The following is a 24999-nucleotide window of genomic DNA, read 5'->3' on the forward strand; positions in this document are numbered from 1 at the left end:
TACTTTGTCAGATGTATGGATTGCAAATATCTTTTCCTACTCTGGCTTGCCCTTTCACTCTCTTAACGGTGTGTTCTGATGAACAGAACATCTTAATTTTAATACAGTCTAATTTATCATTTAAAAAATGATTAATGCTTTTGGTGTCCTCTTAATAAATCTCTGTTTATCTGAAGGTCATAAAGATATTGTCATACTTATTTTTCTAATATCTTTATTGTTTTACATTTGAACCTACAGTTTGCAAGTATTTTATCTTTGTATATGGTGAAGTGACATGTTTGTAATATCCAGTCTTCTAATTCATGAACGTGGTATATCCTTCCATTTATTTAAGACTTCTTCAATTTCTGTCGACAATGTTCCTTAGTTTTCAGATTTTAATTGCAATTAGATAATACATAATTTGATGCTCAGCTTGTACTTACATTAATGGGTCCAAAAGCAGGCAAATATTAGAATTACCTGTAGAGTTTTTAAATAATATTGATTTCCACAATTTACCTCAGAACTGTTGCATCAGGATCTCTGGGATTAGGGATCTGGGACTCTAAAAAGCCTTCCAGAAGCCACAAAACTTTTGGTGAAAATATGAAATTGGTGCAATCGTTCTTTTTGCAGAACAACTGGCAAATTTTATTACATTTAAATAGCCATACCTGTGGACTTTCCAATTATATATCTAGGAAATTAACTTATATGAATTATTTGTGCACATTTATAAATACATATATAAAAGAATGTTTATTACTGCATGATTTGTAAAGGGGAAATATAGCAAACTACTGCCATTTCTGTTAGAGGAAGAGGTATGCTCCTTACATATAGAGGAATATTAGGTAGTTGTTGAAAGTGAAGAACTAAATCTCTAAGTACTAAAATGGAAACACATCTAAGGTAGTTAAAATTTTAAAAAATTAAGAAGCAGAAAATTAGGTAAAATAAGCCAATATGGTTAAACACGTACATGCACACATCCATTACATACAAACATGCCCACACATAAAGGCAGTTGCATAAATGTATCCTCTGGGAAATCTGAAGCTCCTCTGCTGCCTGTCATCCTCTCTCCCCAAATCCTATAAACCAGCAATAATCAGTGAGTCGGAGTCAAACCATAGGAAACCCAGGATGATTCCGGTGGAAATAGTTGGGGTTGTTGCCTGTGAAGTATCCAGTGTTGGGATGTTAAGAGCCCAGTGGGATGAATTCCTAATAGTTTCTGAGGGGAATGATGGGAAAGAATTGGTTGGTTCATTGTATATTAATTTGGCGGCACGTTGAGAACAAAAATCCTTTTTGAAATTTACATATTTCTATGCTGTCTTTCTGCATAATAAGCAGGCATGACTTAGGTTACGGAAACTTTTCTTTTTTACCACATTAATGTTCTTTAAGTGTACAGTTCAGTAGCGTTAAGTATATTCAAAATATTGTGCAACCATCACCACTGTCCATTTGTAAAAGATTTTCATCATCCCAAAGAGAAACTCTTGTACCCATTAAACAATGACTCCCCATTCCTCTCTGCCCTCGCCTCTGGCAACCTCTATTTTGCTTTCTATGAATTTGAATTTGTCTATCCTAGGTACTACATACAACGTTAGAATCATTACGTTTGTCCTCTTGTGTCTGATGTCTTTCACTTAGCATAACAATTTCAACGTGAACCCATTATTTTAGAACAAATAATAAATGTGGGGATAAAATTCCCGAGTTCATTTTGGTATATAGCCAAGTGTGGGGTCCCTGAATTACATGACGTTCAAAAGTATGAATGATGCCATCGCTTGAACCCTTTGCCCTTCAGGCTCCTAGGTGAGACTGTCTGTTCTGCCCATAACCTCCTCAGAGGCCCAGCTCAGACATCAATTCTTCCATGAAGTCTTCCTACACATTCCAGACAGAAATAGTTCCATTTTCTGAATATTTTAAACTGTGCCCACAGTCGTGTTTTAATCCATCTATAAAACTTTTTGTTTAGATCCATAATTTACAAGGTTTAAGATTCCCACAACCAACTTTTCCCAATATTAGGATATCTGGCTTCTCTTAAAAACTGGAAGACCTGACACCCTGAGCCGCCATTTGTAGGGGGCAACAACTGTTTAGAGTTGAGAAGCCACTGCCCACTTTGTAGGGCCATGTTTTTCGCCGTCTCACATGGTCCCCACCACTTCCTGGAGCCTCCTTCTCTTTGAGGATGCAGGCCTATTGTTGATTACAATATACTAGTTCTGATGTTTTTCTTATACTGTAGCAATACTTTTGTGAAATCCTGTCCCTATCACAAGAGGGAATTTTTTTTTTTTTATTAAGAAGAGAGGGCCCTGGGATTCCTATTCTAGGCCTGTATCATTCACTCTTTTATATTACTTCCTGGTCTCTGTTGTCATTTGACTTTGCAACCCTTGGTGAACTTAATCCTGGGCATTTATGTGCATGGCATATCTCTTGCTAGTCTGTGACCTACTTGCAATATGTAGAAAGCACCCCATAAACGGTTATAAATGATTATCCGGTCATATAACATCATGCTTAATTTTTATAGCAACTTGAAGGCCCAATTTCTGAAACTGTTTTAGACATTATCCACTTTCTCCCCAGCTACACTCTTCTTTCCTTTTTCCTTCTCTGAAACTCCCACCTGTTCTTCACAGTACAGATTAATGTTACATTTTCCGAGGAGTCTTCCCAAACGAAGGCCTCTCCCCATCCCTCTGCGCCTGAAGCCTTCATCCTGCTCCGACTGGGAGAGTCCAACTCACCCACTCACAGCCTTTGTTTCTGCAGCACCCCTTCTCCCACCCGGGGGAACCTGAACTTCTCAGGCACAGTCCCTGTCGGCACCTAGCCCAGGGCTGGGCACACAGTGGGTCTTCAGTACATGTTGAAACAGTGCATGTCTATTTTTTCAGCATCTCATTTTCTTTAAAGTCTGTTGATAGAAGCCTGTTTGGAGCAGTCTGTTGTTTTTCCTGATCCCTGCATTTTCCTTTGTTTTTCATGGAACCCGTAGCACTGATTTCCTGTAAGGCTTTGCAAATAAATATCAAGGTCAGGGGCTGGAAGCATTTCTGGAGCTATCGTGGCACCTCTTGATTGCACTAGGCCAAGAAATGCTTTCAACCCCAGAGGGCAGAAGTTTTTCAAAACAAGACTGTTCCAATAAGGGCGTGTGCTTCCTCCATCAACTCGTTCCCCACTCGCTTGCATTTTAACTACTTTGGGAAGAATGGAAATTCTGCAAAACCTCTGGTATTTTTACACCACTAAGTAAGCTAGGTGATAGGGCCTGTGGTGATTTCTCAGTGAGAGGTTCCTACAGACAGGAGCATGGGGAGGCGGTGAAAGAGGCCCTTTCTGAAGAGCCAGCTGAGGGGGGAGGGGGGCTCTGACCTGCGCCCCCTTCCACCTCCTCCCAGGGGGCTGTCTGGACTTGTGCTCACTGCGCCTTTGATCCCTGGGACTGAGGCATGGCCATCAGGGCTAGAGCAAGTGTGTGTGTGTGTGTGTGTGTGTGTGTGTGTGTGTCGGGGGCGGGGGGTGGGGGTGGGGTGGGGGTGGATCCTGTTCAGTGGTTTAGTCTTTTTATGCCTAAGTTGAGACAACAAACCTTCCCCCCCTCCTTGCCCAGGCTCTTTGTCTTGGTTTTTCTTCTCTTTCTTCCTTTTCTTTTCCTCCTCTTCAACACTGCCATTTGTCTGAGGTGGGCTCTGTGCTTGTAAACAAGGGTGTACAAGGGACGCTGTCAAAGAGGTCTTGCATTAAGGACCTTGGAACGACCTCTGGGTGCTTGGTTCATCTCAAAGGACGCAGAGTCCCTTAAAGGGAGATGCGGGGAGTGAGCATTTGTGGGGCCCCCTGTCCTCCTGGTGAAGCTACAAAGGCTCCGTCTGGGATCATGGAAGTTAGGCCTTGTTCCCCTCCCCTCACCGTACCACCACCACTACCACCTCCAGGTTACATTTTTAGAGGGTGGATAATAGAGGCCTTCATAGGGAGGGTTTAGCTTCTTTAAAATCTCCTTCCGCCAGTCCCCCTTCCCCCAATTTGAAATGGAAAAGTGACATTTTCTCAGTTATATGTAAAGGGCTTCAACCTGATTACTGCATTTTCTAGAACCATCAGGGGAACCAGGTCGCTATTCTTGTCCCTCAAAACAGTTCACTGCACACACACACACACACACACACACACACACACACATTCAGTGATGTACACAATTAGTTCCAAAGACGGCAAAGCCTTCCAGTTCTGGATCAGAGAGAAGATTTAGAACTGACCAATACTTTCCCCTCAGCTGTAAATTCTGACTTAATTGTATACAACTTTGTACATGGCTGGAGCCAGCCAGATCCTTTCTCGTGTTGGATGGGGAAGGGGCAGCAAGAAGATCTTGGGTGCCCCCTCCCCGACTCATGACTAGCTCTGCCTCTGGGACAGTGGCTATGTCAGTTCCATGTTTCTATCCCCCCGGCTGCCCCAGGACAGACCCTCGTTACATCTTGCTTGATTATTTCAGCCACCTCCCGGATGTCTTCCAGCCTGCAGTTACTATACATTTCTCTTTCCTTAATCCAGGGGAGGACTAAGTTTAGGAGTCTATCAGCATCTTATTCTTTTTATTTCATTTAGGCCAATGAAAATGTCACCCCCTCAGTGAGACTTCTCCTGTTTCCCCAGCAAAATTCGTCACTGTACCCTCTGGGCTTCCATCATAAGGTAAAATTCTTTGCAACTTTTGCCCCCTCTATTTTCCAGGTGTCATTGCAATCTAGTGAGGCCCTTTATCACATATCTCTGTTACCCTACTAGATGCCCAGGCCCTTGGGAACACACACAGGAGGAACTCCCCAGACATTTGAATGGAATTGAGTTGGGGTCGTAAGGATTTCTGGGGCATAGGGATGGCCAAATACGGATCAGAACGGACTGGAAAGGAAAGGCAGAGAGCTGGAAAGCACACTTCATAAACTGCCGAGCCCTGCAGGTGACTAGCAGTGGAGGTCTTTTTCACTTGGTTGGCACAAAGCAATGGCTCTTTACCTTGGTGGCTGCTTAAGCCCCATCCCAGACAAATAAATTAGAATCTCCTGGGTGGGGCTCAAGCACCCAGTGATTTCAATGGGCGGCCAATTGAGAACCACTGGCAGAAGGAAATTAGAAGCTGCAGGCGTCTCCTTTCTTTTATGGAGTTACCCAGAGGTCACTGCAGAGTCCTGCCAACAGATAGCAGAGAGAGCGAGGGAATGACAAGCATGAGTTGGTGGATAGCACTGACGTGGAAGGCATTGGGGAGGTCATCTCCTTTCACCCCTGGTATACGCCCTGTTGTCTGTGGGCCTTGGAGCTTTACGTGAAGTCAGAAGAGGGACTTCAATTTCAGCTCACTGGAGAAAATCCATTTTCAGGGTTGTCCATCTAGCTATTGTCCCAAGCAGCAACTCCCCCCAGTCAAACCAGCCCACAAAACCAAAACCAGAACAGAACCACCACGCAGCTGAGTAGTCACAGCTCAGTGACTCCAGGCATGTCTTGTTCTCTTTGAGGGGCTTTCCTCTGACAGGGCGTCCGTTTTTCTTCTGTTGCCAATAAAAATCCCCAGCGCTGTTCTTTCTCCTTCGCTTCCTTCTATTGCTTCTGACAGAGTTTGCCAGTTAGCTGAGGTCAGGATTTCCTTTTTACAAACAACCTGCTTTCAGTCAGTGGGGCCAAAGGTTTCCTAAATTACAAACCCTTTCATTTCTTCTGCCACAAGTTATCCTGTCAGTTTGTATAATTGCACAGAATGGAGAGAAATGGAAGCATTCTGAGAGACACTGGAAGAAAGAAGGGCTTTTACCAACTCTATCTTTTCAGATTGTCAAGAAATTATCCCAAGTTGGATGGACAGGACTGTTCCAGCTGAGGCTTTCGTAGCTGTGTATTATATGGGTACATTCCAGTGTCTGCAAGGAAATTTCTTACAGGTCGTGAGGGAACACACAATGTCTGTGGCATCATCTTTACATTCTGTTAAACAAATGGCCTCCTTTTTATATTCATTTGAATTGAGAAACAGCCATGTCATATTCAAATGTTTTAAAAAGCAAATTTTGGAAGTTATTACAAAATGTGTGTGTGTTTGACATTTGTAAATGCTGATTGGAAGAGAAATTTTAAACCAACCTCTGGAAGGATGACAAAGAATTAAGGATCTAAGGTTGAAAAAAAAAAAACAACAACATTCAGACATCACTGGACAGTTGTACTAACTGTGGACAGGATGGCAAATACTCCTTGAAATGGACGGGGCTGCCGAAGCTCCCCCTGTGTGTGGTGACAGAGCAGGGAGGCAAGCCAACTTTTGGGACCTGAGCGCATGATCTTTTCACGATTCTGTGTTGTATCCAAGAGTTGGCTGGGGTCATGACACTGCCTTATTTGGCTATGACCTCTCAGGCAAAGCATTTAACCCGAGTTTCGTAATCTGTGAAATAAAAGGGGCTCAACTAGACACTCCTTAGACCTAACATTTTGAGTCTAGTTTCGCATAGAAATACCTCCACAGTGAAAGGTTGCGGGCTGCGTGCCCTACGGCGGGAGCCTGAATGAAATCTCTCTTCCTCTGCTCTTCCTTTTCTTTCTCCGGTGAAAGGGGAATAGTCATGCTCATGTGTAATAAAAGTACTAAGCTTGAAGTTTTGCTCCGAGGGGAAGGACAGTTAAAGCTCTGACTCCTCGCTGGCAAGTGCCTCGCCGCCTCTCTCTCCTGGCCTCTCCAACTCACACCCTCTGCGCGTCAGTCCTCTAGTTGTGTGGCGCATCTTCCCTTGTTGTCTTTCTTTGCCACACTCCTTCCACACAAGGCCTCTTGCATGTTCTTCCTTCTCCCCACTCTGCTCAGGCCAATGCCAGCCCCAAGGCCTCAGCTTAGACATCTGTTCTTCAGGGAGGGTTTCCGGCCTGCCCAGGCTGCCCCACCTCTCAATCCATCAGGATTACCCTTGAAGCTTGCTTTGTCGTTGTCATTCATTCTTGTTTAATAGCCACCATCCCAATGCTTGAGGTCAGGGACTAGACTGCCTTTTTCATCTTGTTTCCTGGGCTAGGCCAGAATCATGCAGTGCCCCATGAATGGTCTGTGCAGTCAAGGAGCTGGTTCTTTAGTTGGGGAGAAAAAATGCACGAGAATACTTAGCCAGCATAATAATAGGCGACATCAAATAATATGCCAGGCAGTGTCCCAAGCACTTTATATATGTTAACTTACTTTGTCCTCATAATCACTCTCTAAAGTAGAAATTATTGTTATCCCCTTTTTACAGATGAGGAAACTAAGGCACAGAGAAGATAAATGACTGGGCTAGCTAAGACCGGAAAACTGGGATTCGAATCCAGGCAGTTAGCCTGCAGAGGTGAGGCTCTTAACCACTAGGCAACACTGTCTTACAGTGTGAGTGAGACCCTTTACTGTGGAGGAGTCCAGACCCCTCTTGTGTCTCACCACTCCCCCCATCCAACCCATCAGCAAGTCATGTCATTGCAATCACTAAAGAGAAATCTAGGTCTCCACTTCCCCCTCCTAATCTGGATCTGGCCATTGCTCATGTGGACTGCCCTACTAGCCTAGTAATTTGTTTCCCCCCTTCTCCTCTTGCCCTTCTACAGCCCTCTCTCCAGCCAGCAGCCAGAGCGACCATTTCAGAGAGTAGGTAGATCGGGTCGCACCCTGTGTAAACCCCCCAGTGGCCTCCCATTCCATTTAGAATAGCATCCAAATCGCTCACCTTCACTTCAAGGCATCCCGGTCTCCGTTCTCTTCCAAAGTCATCTCTTCTTGTGTGGGACTTTCACTCCCGGAACACGGTAAATAGAAGCAATCTCCTCCGAGGACCTTTGCTGTTTGTTCTGCCCCCATGTTCACAGGCTGCCTACTTCTTAGCAGCTGGTCTCAATTCGGATGTCTCGCCTCTGTCCATCCTTTCCAAGGCAGCTTATGCCCTGTCACTTACCCATATTCCATTTTGATTTTTCTTAAAGAACATTTCCCACTGAATGTATCTTACTCATTCCTTCAGTAGTTCATTTCTGGTCTATTTCCACCTACTCCAATGTAAAATCCATCTTCAGGAGCAGGGACCTGCTATCCTCAGCACCTAGGGCAATGCCCCCGTGGCAGGGGCCCAGTCAGTCTTTACTGAAGGGAATAATGTGAACTGCCAATGAGATTATGGACATTAGGCAAGAGAAGTTACAGAGAAGGAGCAGACACTGTGTGCCCGGATGGGGAAGGAAGCTCTGCAAAGGAGAAGGCACTGGGGCTGGACATGGTTTGGGTGGACTGAGAGTAGACGAAACCAATGGGAATGCTTTGAGCAAAGATGAGGCGGGGATGCTTACAGGCTGTTTGGTCCATGAAAGGGCCCAGGTAATGTGTACTAAAGGTTTGTTCATAACAGTGCTGACAGCTCATGTTGGGAAGAACATAGACTATTATTTGTAAAGTCTAGAATGCCAGGTAAAAAAAAAACCTGGGCTCGAATCTATGGTCCAAGGGGAGCCCTTTAAACATTTTGGCCAGGGGGTGTCACATTAGAGTGGTGCTTTAGAAAATTCATCTTTTGAGAGCATGTCCTTCATTTTGCTTATTTTTCATACTTCCTTCACCAGAGAACTAAAAATCCCGTCACTCACCACCCCTGCCCGTCTTTAAAGACTTTGCCCAAACTGTTTTCATTCTTGGGGTGTCTGAGCATGCTCACACGCTTCATTACTCCAGCTGCTTGGCCCAGTGTGTGCGTGTGAAAAATGATCATTGCAGAACTGATAAAAAAGTCAGACAACTGCACATTTGATTCGCATGTGTCTGTATCTATGAATGTTGTGTTTCTAAGATTAAATTCCAGGAGGAAGCAAGTTGTGCTGTTTTATAGTTCTCTGTTGGTGACTGATCTGGCCAAATCTTAGAGGCATACATTGTGGGCATTCTTTATAGATGAAATTGTCCCTCGGGTCTTGAAGCAGCTAAATCTATGCTCTGCCATCCAAGACGCCTGATGCTGAATTCTATCGTAGATGGATGAGTAAGGGTCCAGTTTATATAGTTCTGGAGGAAGCAAAGAGCTTTTCCATTCTTCTGTTCATACAGTGATCAAAGAAACAGCTGTTGCCTTTCTAGTTCAGTCCCCTCAAGGACTGATAAAGCCATTACTACAACTGCTTTATGTCCTTCCTTTTGTTGGACAATGAGCATTCTAATGCAACCAAGATCCTGTTCTGTCTTGTAACCAAGAGCTGGAGAAGAAAATATTGACATTCAAGGAGCTTACGGTACTTCACAAATCAATTTTATTAATTTAAACACAAAATTAATGAAGAAAAATTCTGTACACAATTGTGGACACAACACACCTTTATACAGTAAGGCCAAGATAAACTTTGTCTTGTCAATCTGCAGAGTACAAAAACGAAAAATGAAAAGGCTAAAAAATTGTCAACTTCTGTTCGCTTCAAGCAAAAAAGAAAAACGAATTCAGTTGGGTTAATTTAAACAATTTAGAGAATTCACAACTAATTCTAGCAGCAACATGAAACTTCAGAAAAGGAGAGAGTAGCTCTTCAGCTACTTTGGGTCAAAGGTGGTGTTTCTTTTTTCCCACTATGTTAAAGAAAATTAATTCAAACAGTAATTTCACGACAATGGAAGGCTTTAGATGACAGAAACTAATGCCCAAACTGATCAATTTTGGACAAACTTTCTTATGATCTAACAAAAGTGACAGTTTTTATTTCCGAGATTTATGTTTGTCATGTAATACAGAATGGAGGTGAAGAGTAACATTATTTCCTTGGTGATGATGACCAGGCCACGTCCACTGCTGGAAGTGAACTTTCCTGGGAGGGTTGGGGGAGAGTGTGGAGGGAACCTGAAAGTAGGAAGTAATGCCAAGTTGTGATTTCCAGAGATGTGGTAATGTCCTCTTTTATCTAAACAAGAAAATGCAGACGCTATAATCTGAGCACGTGAAAACTTTGCTTTGCTAGTCTCCAATTCATGAACCATTTTATTAATAAAATAGATCTATCATCTACATTCTTTCTGTGGGAAGAAGCATTTGAATAATCATTTTTTTTCCCAAATAGTTACATATAATACATTAGTGTTGAAGATGAAAAAGTGAGGTTGTAAGAGGACTTTTTGTTTCAAATTACCTAAGACACGGCTGTGTTCTTTTACTGAGGCCCTCCTAACAGCCTAAAACAAAGAACTGATGGGAAAAGAAAATTGGGAAAACAGAATCCTCTTGACACTTGACATCCATGCTTTTGGTCTTGACAACGTTATCTTAAAAAAAAAAAAAATCCATTATCTACATATTTATAGCCAGTACTTTGCTAAGGCATGGCACATGACTGTGCACATAATGCCTCATACTTCACTATCAAGGCATTGCAACCTCTCAATATCATTTTCCTAAACAATATGTAAAAGAATCATCCATTATTACAAATTTACACCAAAAATTCTTTCTGTACATGATTGTCTCAGTGATGTACATATTATACGTTTAAATTAGACATACTTTAAACTACTTTGCAATGTGCTAAAATTCAAAGTACTTGCTGTGTCGTGAGGCGAAGGCCTTTAATCGCTTATTTCTTATGCTATTGTCTCTTCAGTTATTTGATGTCAAAGAAGTCTGTTCGAGTGAACTGTATGGTACTTGAATTATACCTCCATAAAGCTGTTTTTTAAAAAAGTCTGTTCATAAATAAGTAGAGATGTACAGATTACCCTGGGTATGAGACACCAAAAAGTAAACCTTCTTTACAAGAAAATTCCCCCACTGGTATTCAGGAAACACATTTCAGTCTTCGTTGTGCAAACAAGTTTGTTGTATTGGAGAAGCTGCTTATGTCACATTGAAGATGCTAAAAACTTAAGTGTTTGCAGGTCCTTTCTTCACAGGTTTGAACCACGTAGTTAATGTGGCAAAGACACATCACACTGTGCTAAAACATTCTCATGGCTTATTTGCATTGGATTCACAGTACTAGAGTCAACAGCCATTCTGAAGAAGTAGACGTGGTCCTTCATTTACCACAAGGGCAGAGGTGAAGGCCAACAGCAGCTGTGCGTCAATACGTTGAAATCGCTACGTTGGGAGTCGGGCGCTGACACGAGACTCAGGCCTGCTGGATCTGTTTCTGGTCACAGGGCCGTTGTGTGGTTTCAAAGTGCTGTGTGGCTATTACAGGTACTCCAGTTCCAAGGCGTGGTGGAGGGCCATGAGGTCTGAGTGACTGGAGATCCTCCAGAATGGCATGGCGTGCTACAAGAGGGCAGACACACGGTGAGGACAGAGAACGCTCCCAGCCCCCAAAGCCCTTAAAACCACTTTCGAAATCCACTACAATGCTCATCTCTTTTCAGTACTGTGAAAAATGCCAGTCAGGATCTTAACATCACATCTGTTTAAAACAAAAATTCAAACTTAATCCTCCCCTAAGAATACTGGACTGCATTTAAAAATGTAATCTGGAGTCTGTTTCTTTTAAGAAGGTGATGGATATTTCTTAAGTAGATCTACCCTGTGACTTTAACGCCAATTCCAAACTTTAAATTAACCATAGTAGCTATGAATGAACCTTCTCGAAAATAGTTGCTGTTCAGAATATGTATCTGGTGGATGTTTTTTTTTGCTAAGGAAGATTCACCCTGAACTAGCATCTGTTGCCAATCTTCCTCTTTTTGCTTGAAGAAGATTGGCCCTGAGCTAACATCTGTGTCAGTCTTCTTCTATTTTGTATGTGGGTCGCTGCCACAGCCTGACTGCCAGGTGAGTGGTGTAGGTCCATGCCTGGGAACCAATCCTGGGCTGCCAAAGCGGAGTGCGCCAAACTTAACCACTAGGCCACAGGGCCAGCCCCTCCAGTGGATCTTTCATCTGAAAGTTTAAGCAGTTTTACTTGCTTGGTACTATTATACATTTTTCAAAACTTTATCTCACTTCATGTAAGAAGCAACTTTTTTCCATTTATTTCCATCAGGCATTCTTCACATTGACCTTAAAATGACTTTATTATATGGGAAAATGTTAATTGAACATCCAAGGTATTGTTTTCTGTAGCTGTTCTTTAAAACATCAATCTAAAAATCTAGCTTAACTGATAGGAATGTTTGTGAAACACGTGAATTAACCAGAAATAAGAAAAACAGGAACAAAAAACAGAGGTTACCTCATCCAAAAAGGATGAAAACATGATTATAAACTTTCACTGTTCAAAAGCACTATAGTAAGCACTGATGCATTGGCAAAATCTTTTTCTTAAATAAGAAAAAGATAACCATCATCTTTCAGAGGACAAAAATCTCTCTAGCCTATAGAAAAACAGGGTTTTGGGGTTATTTTTACACAAAAAATAATGTGAAGTCCTGAGTATTATTTGCAATTATAGTTCTAAGGAATTTTTTAAAAATTCAAACTAATAGAATTTGGCATGAAAGCAAACAGTGGAATGAGGGGTTTTTGGGGTGGATTATCTGTAGGTAAAAGAGGAAGCTACTATTCTGATGTAGATCACGTAACTATTATTTTCTGGGAATGCAAACTATTAAGTTACTTACTAACAATGTCTTTGTCTCATGTAATCTGCTAAAAGCATATACCAGAGTCCAATAGCATATGTAGACCTTTCTGGACTCTATATGATTTTGGAGCATCTCTAGATGTGTGTTACCCTTCAATAACAGAATAGTCCAGAACTGAGCACTAGAGAGCTCTTTTCTGATTTTTAGGATGATCCACTTGGCAACTTTAGACTATAAAAAGAGCCTGGACTATTTTGTATTCATTTATTCACGAATGAATGAATATTTTGAGTTCGCAGCCATGATGTGGAAGATCATCTCTGTCCCTGGTCCACTGTCTCACAGTCTGTGGGTGAGTAGCAAAGATGTACAACCATTATGAGTGTTCACCTATGTGTTATTATAGGAGTAGGAGGGGCCAATTCCTGTTGCCTGGGGATCTGGAATAAGAGGAGGTGATAACTGAGTGTGGTACGGAAGGATGACCATTCAGAAGAGCACTTGAATGGCTGTGTGTATGTGTTGGGGGCAAAGCATAAAGAAGAAATTCCCTGTTAGGATACTGGCTGTGTGAGAGAGAAAGACATGGCTGGTGACATGACTGGCTGCAGGAGCCAAATGGTGCAGGGCCTGCTAAGCTCTGTTAAGAAATTTACTAATAAACATGATAGGGAGCATTCACTGAGTTTGGTGCGAGGCACTGTCCTAAGTACTTTACACAGACTCTCTCATTTAAGCCTCTCTGTAACCTCAGAGATAGATAAGTATTATTATCATTATTTTACTCACGAAAAACTGAGGCTTACAGAAGGAGTAGAGAGGTTTAAATAACAGCTGGGAAGGAGTGAACCCAAGATTCATGCAGGTCTGGTCTGAATCTGGAGCCCACATGCTGCAATGCTTCCTAACTGTTCCCTGGGCTTTTTTATTCAGCCGTGTAAATTATCAGCACCATAGCACAGCTTAAAAGACACACTCCCTTCCATGCTCTGTGGGGTGAGTGACTATGATACATAGATCGGGTTTGAAAAATGTTTCATCAGTTACAATACAGAAAGCGTTCCTTCTCTCTCTCCTATTAGAACAGAAATCCATGTGTACTGTACAACATTTGTAAAATGTAGACCTGTATGAAGAAATACAAATCACTTCTAACCCTACTACGCAGGTAACCTCCATAAACATTTTTCTATATTTCATATATACACACTCATATTTGAAACTGTGTATATACAGTATGTATCATTCAGCATCCTGCCTATTTTACTTCTTAATCTCAAGTCCTTTTTTTTTTTTTTTGGTGAGGAAGATTGGCCCTGAGCTAACATCTGTTGCTGAGCTAACATCTGTGCCCATCTTCCTCTATTATTTTGTATGTAAGACACCACCACAGCATGGCTTGATGAGCAGTGTGTGGGGCCATGCCCAGGATCTGAACCTGCAAACCCTGGCCCACCAATGTGGAGCCTGTGAACTTAACCACTACACCACCGGGCCGGCCCCTCTCAAGTCCATTTTTAACACATCATTTTTAAAGAGAATCATTCACTCATTATTTTAAAAGTTTTCAAGGATTCAACTGTACACAGTGTTCTTTTATGTTTAACCATCTACTTGGTATCTATTTTAATATCCCTTTTTAATTTCCAATTAACTTGTGTTATTTTCTTTAGTTTTGTACTAATTTCCTCTAATTGCCCCAAAGCTGTGTCTCACGAAGAATGAATAAAGGGAGCTATGGTGTAGTTCTATTGATTTTAGGTACCATTATTTCAGGCTGTCACAGAGGATGCTGAAGGCTCTTCAGATAGCCATCCAGAAACTTTCTGGACAACTACCTCCATAAATACATACTTGTGAGAACTGGAATGCATTTTTCAGAGTAGGTTCATTCAAATTCTTTTCATGCTGATTATCTGAAATTAGATATGTTTCCCATGGACGACAATACAAATTTGAAAGCTCTTGGTGCCCTCAGCAGCATGTATTGTTGAATGTAATGAGTGGCAGAGAAACTGAAAAAAATCCAGCTAATTCTTTGGTACATGGCTAAGGTATAAATTGGGCATTTAATTTCGTAGTAAACACATGACCCATGCAATAACTACGTGTCTTAACTTATCTTCACACGTGTAGGAGTTGATGCCAGCTTAGATGTGCATTTAATTTCAACTGTTTTACTTTTGAACCTTACTCAAAAGATTTATGGAAAGGTGAGATTATCCACAAAGAGCCCTGAATTGGCTTGTTTACTGCACTAAAATACTAATGGCTTCAGTCTTCCTATATAGAGTATGAATAAGAACCACATGGTAAAGCGGCACCCTGAAACGGGTTCAAATGATGAAATACACCTGTGGCATATTACAGACCACTCATCACAAGGCAGTGAGGATGGGTCGTTCACTCGAGCAAAAGTGCAAAGGGTCCTACAATGATAACTGCCAAGCTTAGGAGTATGTGAAAGAACGAGCAGTCTTGGGGACACTCCCACACAAGGGCAGCAACTCCACCCTGAGCATCGCTTCATAATATGAAGGGTGGTGATCTCTGCTACAATCAGCAGTTCCATTCTCACAAAAATTACTGGGCTTCTTCGCTAAAAAGGTACCTTTAATATTAAGCGAGTGATTATAAGAAGACAGAGTCCAGGGGATTCAAACTCGTGTCAACAAATAACTAGAACTAATATTGCAAAATAACATTTTCCCTAACTGGGCACACGCTGATGTGAAGATTTTATGGGTCTATAAGAGCTCCCCAGGACAAGTGGGTGCAAAGTACACAATTTTTGGCGAATCAGTGTTTAGCCTGGAATAAATATTTCTTATATGAAGTCACAGAGTTATGGTGGCAAAAGAGGAAAAGAAAAGCAGGTGCTAGAACATTCTCAACTCTGACATTAGTTATGTGACTTTGAATTATGACATAGGCTCCCTAGAGCCTCAGTTTATTTATCTGTAAAATGAGGTTTAGGAGAAATGACTCACGCTTGCTTCTCGGTTTAATAAAGTCTATGGCCTGTACTGTACTGTAGCTACAGCAAGTGTGTAAAATAATATGCATACATGACATGTTGCCCCCCTACCAAGAACCAGCAGGCAAGATATATCTGCTGAAACGACTTCATTACAATGTAAGGCAGTGTGAGATTGACTTAAAATGACCTAGCCAGAGCCATCAGGCAAGAAAAAGAAAAGGCATCAGAATTGGAAAAATTGAATATTCACACGTAAAAGAATGAAATTAAGACTCCTATCTTACACCACTCACAAAAATTAACTCAAAATGGATTACAGACTTAAATGTAACACTGGAAACCATAAAACTCCTAAAAGAAAACACACGAAAAAAAGTTCCTTGACAGTGGTCTTGGCAATAATTTTTTGGACGTGACACTTAAAGCATAAGCAACAAAATAAAAAATAAACAAGTAGGACTACATCAAACTAAAAAGCTTCTGCACAGCAAATGAAAAATCATCAAAATGAAAAGACAAGAAATATTTGCAAACCATATATCTGATAAGGGCTTAATATCCAAATATATAAAGAACTCGTACAATTCAATAGCAGAACAACGAATAATCCAATTAAAAAATGGGCAAAGGGCCTGAATAAATGTTTTTCTAAAGAAAATATACAAATGGCCAACAGGTACACGAAAAGGTGCTCAGCATCACTAATCAGGAAAACGCAAATCAAAACCACAATGAGATATCACCTCACACCTGTTAGAATGGCTATTATAAAAAAGACAAGAGGCGACAAATGCCAGGGAGGATGTGGAGAAAAGAGAACCCTTGTACAGTGTTGATGGGATTATAAACTGGTATAGCCGCTATGGAAAACAGTATGAAGGTTCCTCAAAAATTAAAAAATGGAACTACCATATGATCTAGCAATTCCACTTCTGGGTATATATTCAAAGGAAACAAAATCACCATATCAAAGAGATATTTACACCCCCATGTTCATAGCAGCGTTATTTACAATAGTCAAGGCATGGAAACCACCTAAGTGTCTACTGATGTCTGAACGGATAAAGAATTTTGGTATACATATACAATGGACTATTATTCAGCCATAAAAAGAAGGAAATCCTGTCACTTGTGATAACATGGATGGACCTTGAGGGCGTTATGCAAAGTGAAATAAGTGAGACAGAGAAAGACAGATAGTGTATGATGTCACATGTGGAATCCCAAAACAACAACAACAAAAAACCAAATTCACAGAAAAAAAGAGTTCAGATTTGTGATTACTAGAGGTGGGGATGGGGTGTGAAGGAATTGGATGAAAGTGGTTAAAAGACACAAAATTCGACTTATAAGATAACGATGACTATATTTGAAAGTTAAGAAAGTAGATCCTAAGACAAAACATTTTTCCTGTATCTCTATGAGATGATGGATATTAACTAAACTTACTGTGCTAATCATTTCACAAAACTTGTAAGTCAAGTCATTGTGCACTAAACTCATACAGTGCTGGATGTCAAGTATATCCCAATAAGACAAACAAAGAATCAAAATGATAAATTCAGAGAGAAGAGAGCTCAGTTTTAAGCTGGAGAGGGCAAACTGGGCTTGCACTGAATTTGAAGAACGGGCAAAGTCAGTTAGGTGGGTGGGAAAGGGATGGGACTCCAGTCAGGAGATGGTATGTGACAAGGCTGTTGGGTGGGATGCACAGAGCATTCAGTGTGGCGGTGATGGGGCTGGAATGGTGTGTTGGTGATAAAGACTAAGAAGGAAGAAGATTTCTTCAGGTAGAAGCACTTGGAATATCTAACTAGGAAGGAGGTATGTTAAGCAATTTCGTGCGGCACTAAGGGAAGCATGGATTGGAGGTGTGGCTGGCTGGTAGCAGAGAAATTAGGCAGAAGGGTGGTGGAAGTGGATTGAGTGCAATGGACTGGAGACATTGTGAAGAGAGAATTCATGCGACCTGGTGATGGGTTGGAGGGAGAGAACACTACGGCAAACTGGAGTGGGTGAACTGGTTTGGGACAGCTGAATTCACCTGCTGACATGCAGATGGGATGACAAGGGACACCTAAATGGAGATACTCCATCAGGTACCTAGAGCCATGGGACTAAAAACAGAGCTAACCACAAATCTCAACAGAAATGATAGCGGAAAGTGGGACGTGTATATGATCAGTTTATCAAGATTAGGCATATCTTGAGAGAACTGGGTACCAAGCCCAAATCTTCGGAAGCAGCACATGTTTTCGGGTCACTGGAACCAAAATATTCCCTGGCTAACGGGGAAATAATGACACATCCTTCCTGCCCCTCTTGTGCACAGTGCAGCCTTCCAAATTCCCTCATGCCACCTTTCCTCTTCGTCTAATATTTTGCTTTTATCCCTTCTGTTTATACACAAAATCAAAAACATGAAAAGCTGGGTGCACGGACACTCACAGGTAAATTGAAGTTGGCTGAATTATTAAAAATATATTAACCTTTGGCCCACATATGGTACTTCTAGGAATGTGTCCCATAGATGGACTTGCCCATGCATCAGCTGCATAAAGACCATTCGCGGCAGAACTGCTTATAATAGTAAATACTGGAAACCATCTAAATGCTCAGCCCCAGGGGACTCGTTAAATTATAGCACATCCATGTAATGGAACACTGATGTGGCCGTTTAAAAGAATTAGAGACGCAGAGCTCTAAGCACGGATATGGAAAAGCTGCCAGGATATATTGTAAAGTGAAAAAAGTAGGTACAGAAAAAAGTGTATAGTTACCATTTGTATAAAAAAATAAAGACGCATATGTTATCTCTAGAAAATTTGTGTATGGAGGTACAAATACTTCCCAAATTGTAAAGAAAGAGATCTCAGGAGATAGATTATGCTAAGAACTCATTATGAAACTTATTGCACAGCACTGCTCTTTTATTATTTGTATATCTGCTTTGCCTCTAGACAGAAGTGAGTTCTTTAAGGATGAAGATGAAATCCAATTCAAGACCTGGCGTACAGTATGTGCTCCTTAAGCGCCAAATAAATGTAATGGTTTTAGAATAATAAAATTCACGGTACATGGTATTAGTAATCCCTACATCTCAAATAAATCTAAAAGCAAAAAGCTGCAATAAAAATGTTATTATTACTATTTTTTTACAAAAGCAGTTTTTATTTTTCTCTGGAATAAGCAGAGAATTGAGCATTATTAATCCAGTTCTCAGCTTCATCCGGGACTTCAGCACGTTTTGGAGTGCACATTTAAAACAGACATGTTTGATGCTTGCCATTTCCCCCCTGGTGTTATTCAGAAGAGATTTATTTTAAGTAGTTCACAGAAAAGTAAATAAAGTCAGAGTTCTACAAGAAGGCCACTTTTACTCTAGAAACAGAAACTGCTGTCAGTGTGCAGGAAACTATTACTTACATTTTGATTTTACTTTTTATCATACATATGCCTAATTATTGTCACCCAAGGTATGTTGTATTAGGAAAACAAAGAATTTTATGGTAAAAAAAGAAAGCCTGGCAGATTTTGACAACAAAAGCCATAGGTTAAAGAAAGAGATCCATCAGTAGATGGGCTGCCCACTTTCTCTCCACACAGCCTTTGTGGGAATAAAGAGGTGATCTTTTTCAGAATAACATTTTTCTCTTAAATAAGCAAAGCTATTTCTAACCTTTCCTCTTTGAAGGGGTGTTTTTAATGATATGAATTATAGAATTAGATAAAATTACTGATGACTATATTGGCAAAGAGAACGAGGATGACAGAAGAGACGTCAACTAACCATAACAAGACAGGCAACTAGCAGAATACGCCTAGGTTTTCACCTCTGGGCTCAAGAAAAGTAACTACCTCTAGCAAAAGAACATCACTTAGGGAGATGAAAGCCATCTCTACAGGGAAAAGAGGAGACTGTGGCACTAGACTTTTAAAAGAACACAGGAAACTAGGAGAGACTAAATGGTTAAAATCGATTTAGAAGAAATGCAAAATGTTTTGATTTTATAAAACATTTTAGGGCTCAAAGTTGCAGAACTTCACTCGTTCACTATTAATTTTATTTAATAATCTAAAATTCTCATGAACTAAATTATATATCAGAATTAATGACTTGTTTTTAAAATTTTAATCATGAATGTAAAATTAGGAGAAAAAGAACTCATATAATTATATTTACCTCCCAAAAGGGAAGAAACAAACACTGCACACTTCTAATAATTTAAAAATAAGCATGAAAATTCTTTTTTGTAAATCAAATCATATTTAAGATATGTAAATAAAGCTTATAATTTGAACGAACTTTGTGCTAAATCTCACGGATATAACTGGCTTCAAATCCTAATTTGGCCACTTTCTAGCTGTGTGAGCTTGGCCAAATTATTGGCCTTCCTGTGCTTCAGTTTTCTCATCTATAAAATGGGTCTAAGGACTCCATCCTCATAGAATTGTGAGGGTTTAATGAGATAATGGATAGGAAGTAACTAAGAGTGTCTGGGAAATAAGGCTTTATAATTGATAGCCATTGTTACTTATTATGATTATTAATCGTTCTATAGGATGGATAACCATCTCAATTTATTTCTGTAGTTTTAATTTTTATATATAGTTTTCAAAATGGGATACTGCTGAATTGTAATCTTTTCACCCTAAATTAAATATTTCTAAGTTAAATGTTAAATGTTCTCTATTTTTGTGTAGAACTCCACTTTAAAGATACTCATTATCTACTGCAAATTATTAGATCCTTGTCTCTTCACTCATGTACCAAGTACTGCTATTTAAATACTAGTTAACCTATAACTAGTTAACCTTTATAGTTAACCTATAAAGGCTATGCAGAATATAAGAAAGGAATGGTCAGTTTGTCACTCTAGACGATAGCTTGATGACATCTGAATCTTAGGCAAGATTATCAGGAATTTGAACCTTCTGAAAAATCTGTGCATTTTACATACATACATAAATAGTCTTATAACTCCTGGTCACAGTTTTGTCAGAGTTCCCACACTGGTAGGTCTCAAGGTGCAAAGAGTTTGTACATAACAGATACTGTTGGATTCTTACTACATACATTCCTTGCATGAAATCAAAACAGAAAGTTGAGTCTAGGAATACTCATTCACAGTCAAAAAAATTCAAAGAACATGTTCTTTGCAGGCAGCTGTCTAATTCTTTCTGGTATGGCTGTGTGTGTGTGCGCGTGTCCCAAATAAAAAGAATAACATGTCCAAAGATAAACAGTGGAAACAATTTTAACTGTTCTTCAAAGAGAGCAAATACTTAGTCCTATTACTACTTTCAATTCTAACATCAAGCCAAGAATTCCTTTAGTTTTTCCATGTTGTGTTCACCCATGCCAAACATCTGAGAAATATCCCTCTCAGAAAGGGTTAGGATGGACTCACCCACAGAAACCTTGCTAGGGCCCAAAGGACTGCACCTCTGTTCCCTGCATTTTAAGTCATCACTTTCATAAGCATCCTTCTGCCTACCACAAGCTAGAAAGCCAAATTTTGGCAACACTCTCCTGAAATTAAAACTTCTCAGTGAATACAAGAGGGAGAAGGACCAGCCTGGAGGACAGATTCACACCTTGGCCCTGGGCCACATTGGCATGAAATGCTGCTCCTTAATTCTACACTGCTCAGAGGTGCAAATCTATTCCATGCCCGCCTAGACGCTAGGAGGTCCTGTCTAGGAATGGCATGGGGATTCTAGACGCTTCCCAGGAAAAAGACTTGAGTCTGGATTCCCACCAAACGTTCTCTCTAACTCCCCAGGGTTGAGTTTGGCGTACTCTAATTTAGTCTGGAAAGATTTTATTTTATGAAGACAGCCCACAGGGCCAACAGATGTACTAATGACAATGGCAGTTGGCCACTGGTGAAGCTGAAATGTCAGAACTAGTGCTTAAATGGCAAATGCTTAGCAGCAAGCTCTAGTGGATCTGAAGTGTGTGTGGGTTTCCACCAGTACCCATCACACTTGGGGAGCCTGTAATCCTGGGCACATTGTGTACCTATGGGTGTAAGTGAAATAATCTATTACTTATAGAATTAGGGTCAGCTTCTATGCTTTTATTGGAATTCAGAGGCACTGAAGGCAAGTTAAGTCATCTTTAGACTCTTTAAGAAGGCTGGCCACGTGTCATGCTTAATGCTGCATCTCTGATCTGGTGACTTTGTTATGCCATTTCTGGTATATACTGGAATATACCAGACAAACTGAATAGTTGCATCCTTTATGGAAATATAGTGATCTCTATGAGTGAGTGTGTGGGGAAGGGAAGGGAAACTTATCCCATGGGTTAATAGCAGACAATATTCGGTGCTCTTCAATTTAAGAAATATTTATAGAGTACGACTGTGTCAAGACTTAGGGAGTCAAAGAAAAAATTTGAAGGCAGAGTTTCAAACAACAATCCAAGCAAAACAAGATCCCTACTTCTCTGGAGCTCACATTTTCCTGCTGAAACAGGCACGTACACAAATAATTAATAACAATGGTTACCATTCGTTGAACATTTTATACGTATCACACTCTGTTTTATGGGTTTTACATATCTTGACTAAATCTAATCCTTACAATAGCCCAGTGAGCTGGGTGCTACTGTTATCCCCATTTATAGGTAAAGAAAGAGAAAGAGAGGGGTTAAGCAATTTGTTCAAACACAACCGGTAAGCGGCAGAGCTGATTCAAATCCAGGCTGTGTGGCTCAAGAATCCCACCTACTACAACAGCGTCTCCAATTAAAGTATAAGTGAGTGCTGCTAGATTCAGTTCTTACAAACAAGAGAAATAGAAAAGGTGGTACATGAGCTGGATTTTGGAAAATGAATATGACAGTAGGGCATTGGGGAGAAGGGCATTCCAAGAAGGGGCAACAGCAGGGAAGCAGGGCCCGGCACGGCCAAAGGAAGTAAGCAGACTAATGTGACTGCAATGTTAAGGCACAGGAGTGACAAGGATTGGAAAGGTAGGTTGTTACCAGGTTGTGAAGACCTTGAGCGCCAGGCTAAGGAATGTGGTCCCCTTCCCCTTTTAAAAATGCAATGAAACGCATTAATGACAAAGCTTTTGCTAAGGGAATTGAAGGAATTACATGTACAGGGATTCAGAAGAGGTATGATGGATGGACAAACGGAGAATCAAGGGACCTCCAGTTGGGTCTGCTCCCTTCCTCCTTTCTGAGTGTCCTGAGAGAGGCAAGGTGCTGACCTCCTGACAAAAGAAGGCACCGTGCTCTACTCTGTAGCAGCAAATAGTTCTAATCTTGCAAGCCAGCTCTCACCGACTGGTAGAGTCTTGTTTGGAAGGATGTTTAGAAGGTTCTTAGGCTGCGTCTAGGCTCAGGTAACAAGGTTTTAATCACCTGGCAATGTCTGCCATGGGTGGAGAAAGGGGCATGTTAGCATGAGCATGGCATCTGTGTTATTCCTGTTCTGGATGATGGCTACAGCACTAAGCCTTCTTTTCTAAGCACCCAAAGTCTACATTCTGGGAAGACCAACCATCCATGACCCTTGAAGTTGTGTACCCACTTTTCAAAAAGATCATATTTAATTCTCCTCTGCCCTTTTTCAGTGTTTACAGTTCTGAACACATTCATAACGCTTCAGAGAAATGGCACTTGTTTAAATGATCCTGTGATGAGAATTTTGAGGATTAAGAAAAATTAATGGGACTAGACGCCATCTAGGAACACTCACCTTTTTTGCTCCTTGTTCTTCTTCCACACCGTCTCCTATAACAACATACACCACTTTTCTTCCAAACCTTTGAATTATCCTCTCAAAACAGCTTTCCTTTCCTAATGGACAAAGATAAATTATGAGAAATGTAAAGTCTGGGTAACTCGGTACTATAGCTCTTGAACCTTTTATATAAAATGCTTTCTTCAGGCTTCTGATTCAACTCTCTCCTCCCTGTGGGAAGTAGGAGAAGAGTACTTCTATATACCATTTGGGTAGTATGTAGAACAGCATGATAAATTAAAAATCGTAAATTAATTAGCCATGTGCTGTCCTCTCCCTTGGAAATTGACAATTTCAATCTTCTTTTCCCAAGGACTCATTTATTAAAAAGTAGGATCTCCTTGATCACAGTACAGTATTTGGGGGAAAAAGTACTGTTTCACAGTATTACCTTTTCCCTACAACTTGACACTCAACAAAGGCGTGCAATTCTGGCAACATATTTTAACTTGATTTAAAAAATGTTTTATGATATATCAAATTCTGAAAATAATATCTGATCCAAAGGCTATTGGGAAGGATGAAAAAAATTGGGCCTGGTTTTGTTATAGCAAGAGAAATCAAACATTGGAATGAGTTTATTCCTTCATTTTCAAGTTGGAATTCTATTTGAATTAAAGAACCTCCAAAGCCTAATGTGTTTACCAGAAATATTCTCGTAAAAACTGTTTTTGAAATAAATGTCAGGCCATTTGGGGAACTACAGAGAGATCACGCTTGCCTTACCCAGGCATCTAATTTTCAATAAAGCACCTTCCTAGAGGAAAAGTGGGATACAGGTAACAGAATACCTTTATCTTTCTATTATCTTTCCCACGTGAGGACTTAGTCTGGGCTCCCGTGGCAGCTACACTGTCAGCACATCCGCGCAGTTAATGCAGCCATTGTTGCTTCTTAGAGAAGAAAGTGGTGTTCCAAGTCCTGGGCTGCCAATAGGGTCATTTTAATGGACAATGGGACAGTTTATAGTTTTCAAATGTGAATGGCTGAGCGGGGCCTGCACCCCTTTCAAATAAGGATCAGATATACACACGAACAAATTGCTTGTTTGCTTAAACAAATGTCTGCTTTATATTTGTATTTTGCACTAAAATCTCTCGTTTGCATCTGACGGAATGAAATAGGGCCAGGCTTATTCAAAGGATGTCATTTCAATGCTGCTTTAGTTGCCCACTAAACTGTGAAATATTAAATCACTTTAAGAAACAAATAGAAAGTGTAGGTTTCACTGCAAAAATATACAACCCAAAACTTAGATGTCCTGAAACTTTTTTTCCCTCCTTACAGGGGAAAGTTTATGTGTTTTTGCAAAATTTCCTTTTCATGGAAAGAGGAAGGTGAACTCGATGTTATTTAAGGGGGAAGTGGTGGCGGACAAAGGAATTCTCATCTATACACTATCTCCAATGGGCTTCGCTGTGAATTTTGAGTCATACAGAAATCTTCCACAATAAATATTAAGAAACTGAAGCCACTTTTAGAAGTTAATTAGAGGTGTTATATGAAGTTTTCATTTTGATGAATCCATTTTGTCTGAAAGAACATCATGGCTCTGCTAAATGAGCCACCCGTCATCTCTTCCTATGACTTGGCCATTTGCCTACAAGGAAAATTCCTGGGTTTTCCACATTGATCTCCAAATTACATTTCATTTGATGGCAAAATTAGCAATAACTACAGGA

General features: G+C 40.5%; 1 protein-coding gene across 1 annotated transcript in view; it reads right to left on the bottom strand.

Moving 5' to 3' along the window:
* Positions 1 to 9401: 9401 nt before the first annotated feature.
* EYA1 (EYA transcriptional coactivator and phosphatase 1) overlaps positions 9402 to 24999 on the bottom strand; it is a 161141-nt gene continuing 145543 nt past the window's right edge. The window contains exons 17-18 of the mRNA XM_046642243.1: positions 23273 to 23373; positions 9402 to 11318 (exon numbers count right to left, since the gene is read on the bottom strand). Of these exons, the coding sequence (XP_046498199.1) occupies positions 11238 to 11318; positions 23273 to 23373 (182 nt within the window). The 3' untranslated portion in view covers positions 9402 to 11237. The remainder of the gene's footprint in view (positions 11319 to 23272; positions 23374 to 24999) is intronic.

The sequence above is a fragment of the Equus quagga genome, chromosome 16 (assembly GCF_021613505.1).
Source record: "Equus quagga isolate Etosha38 chromosome 16, UCLA_HA_Equagga_1.0, whole genome shotgun sequence".
Lineage (NCBI taxonomy): Eukaryota > Metazoa > Chordata > Mammalia > Perissodactyla > Equidae > Equus > Equus quagga.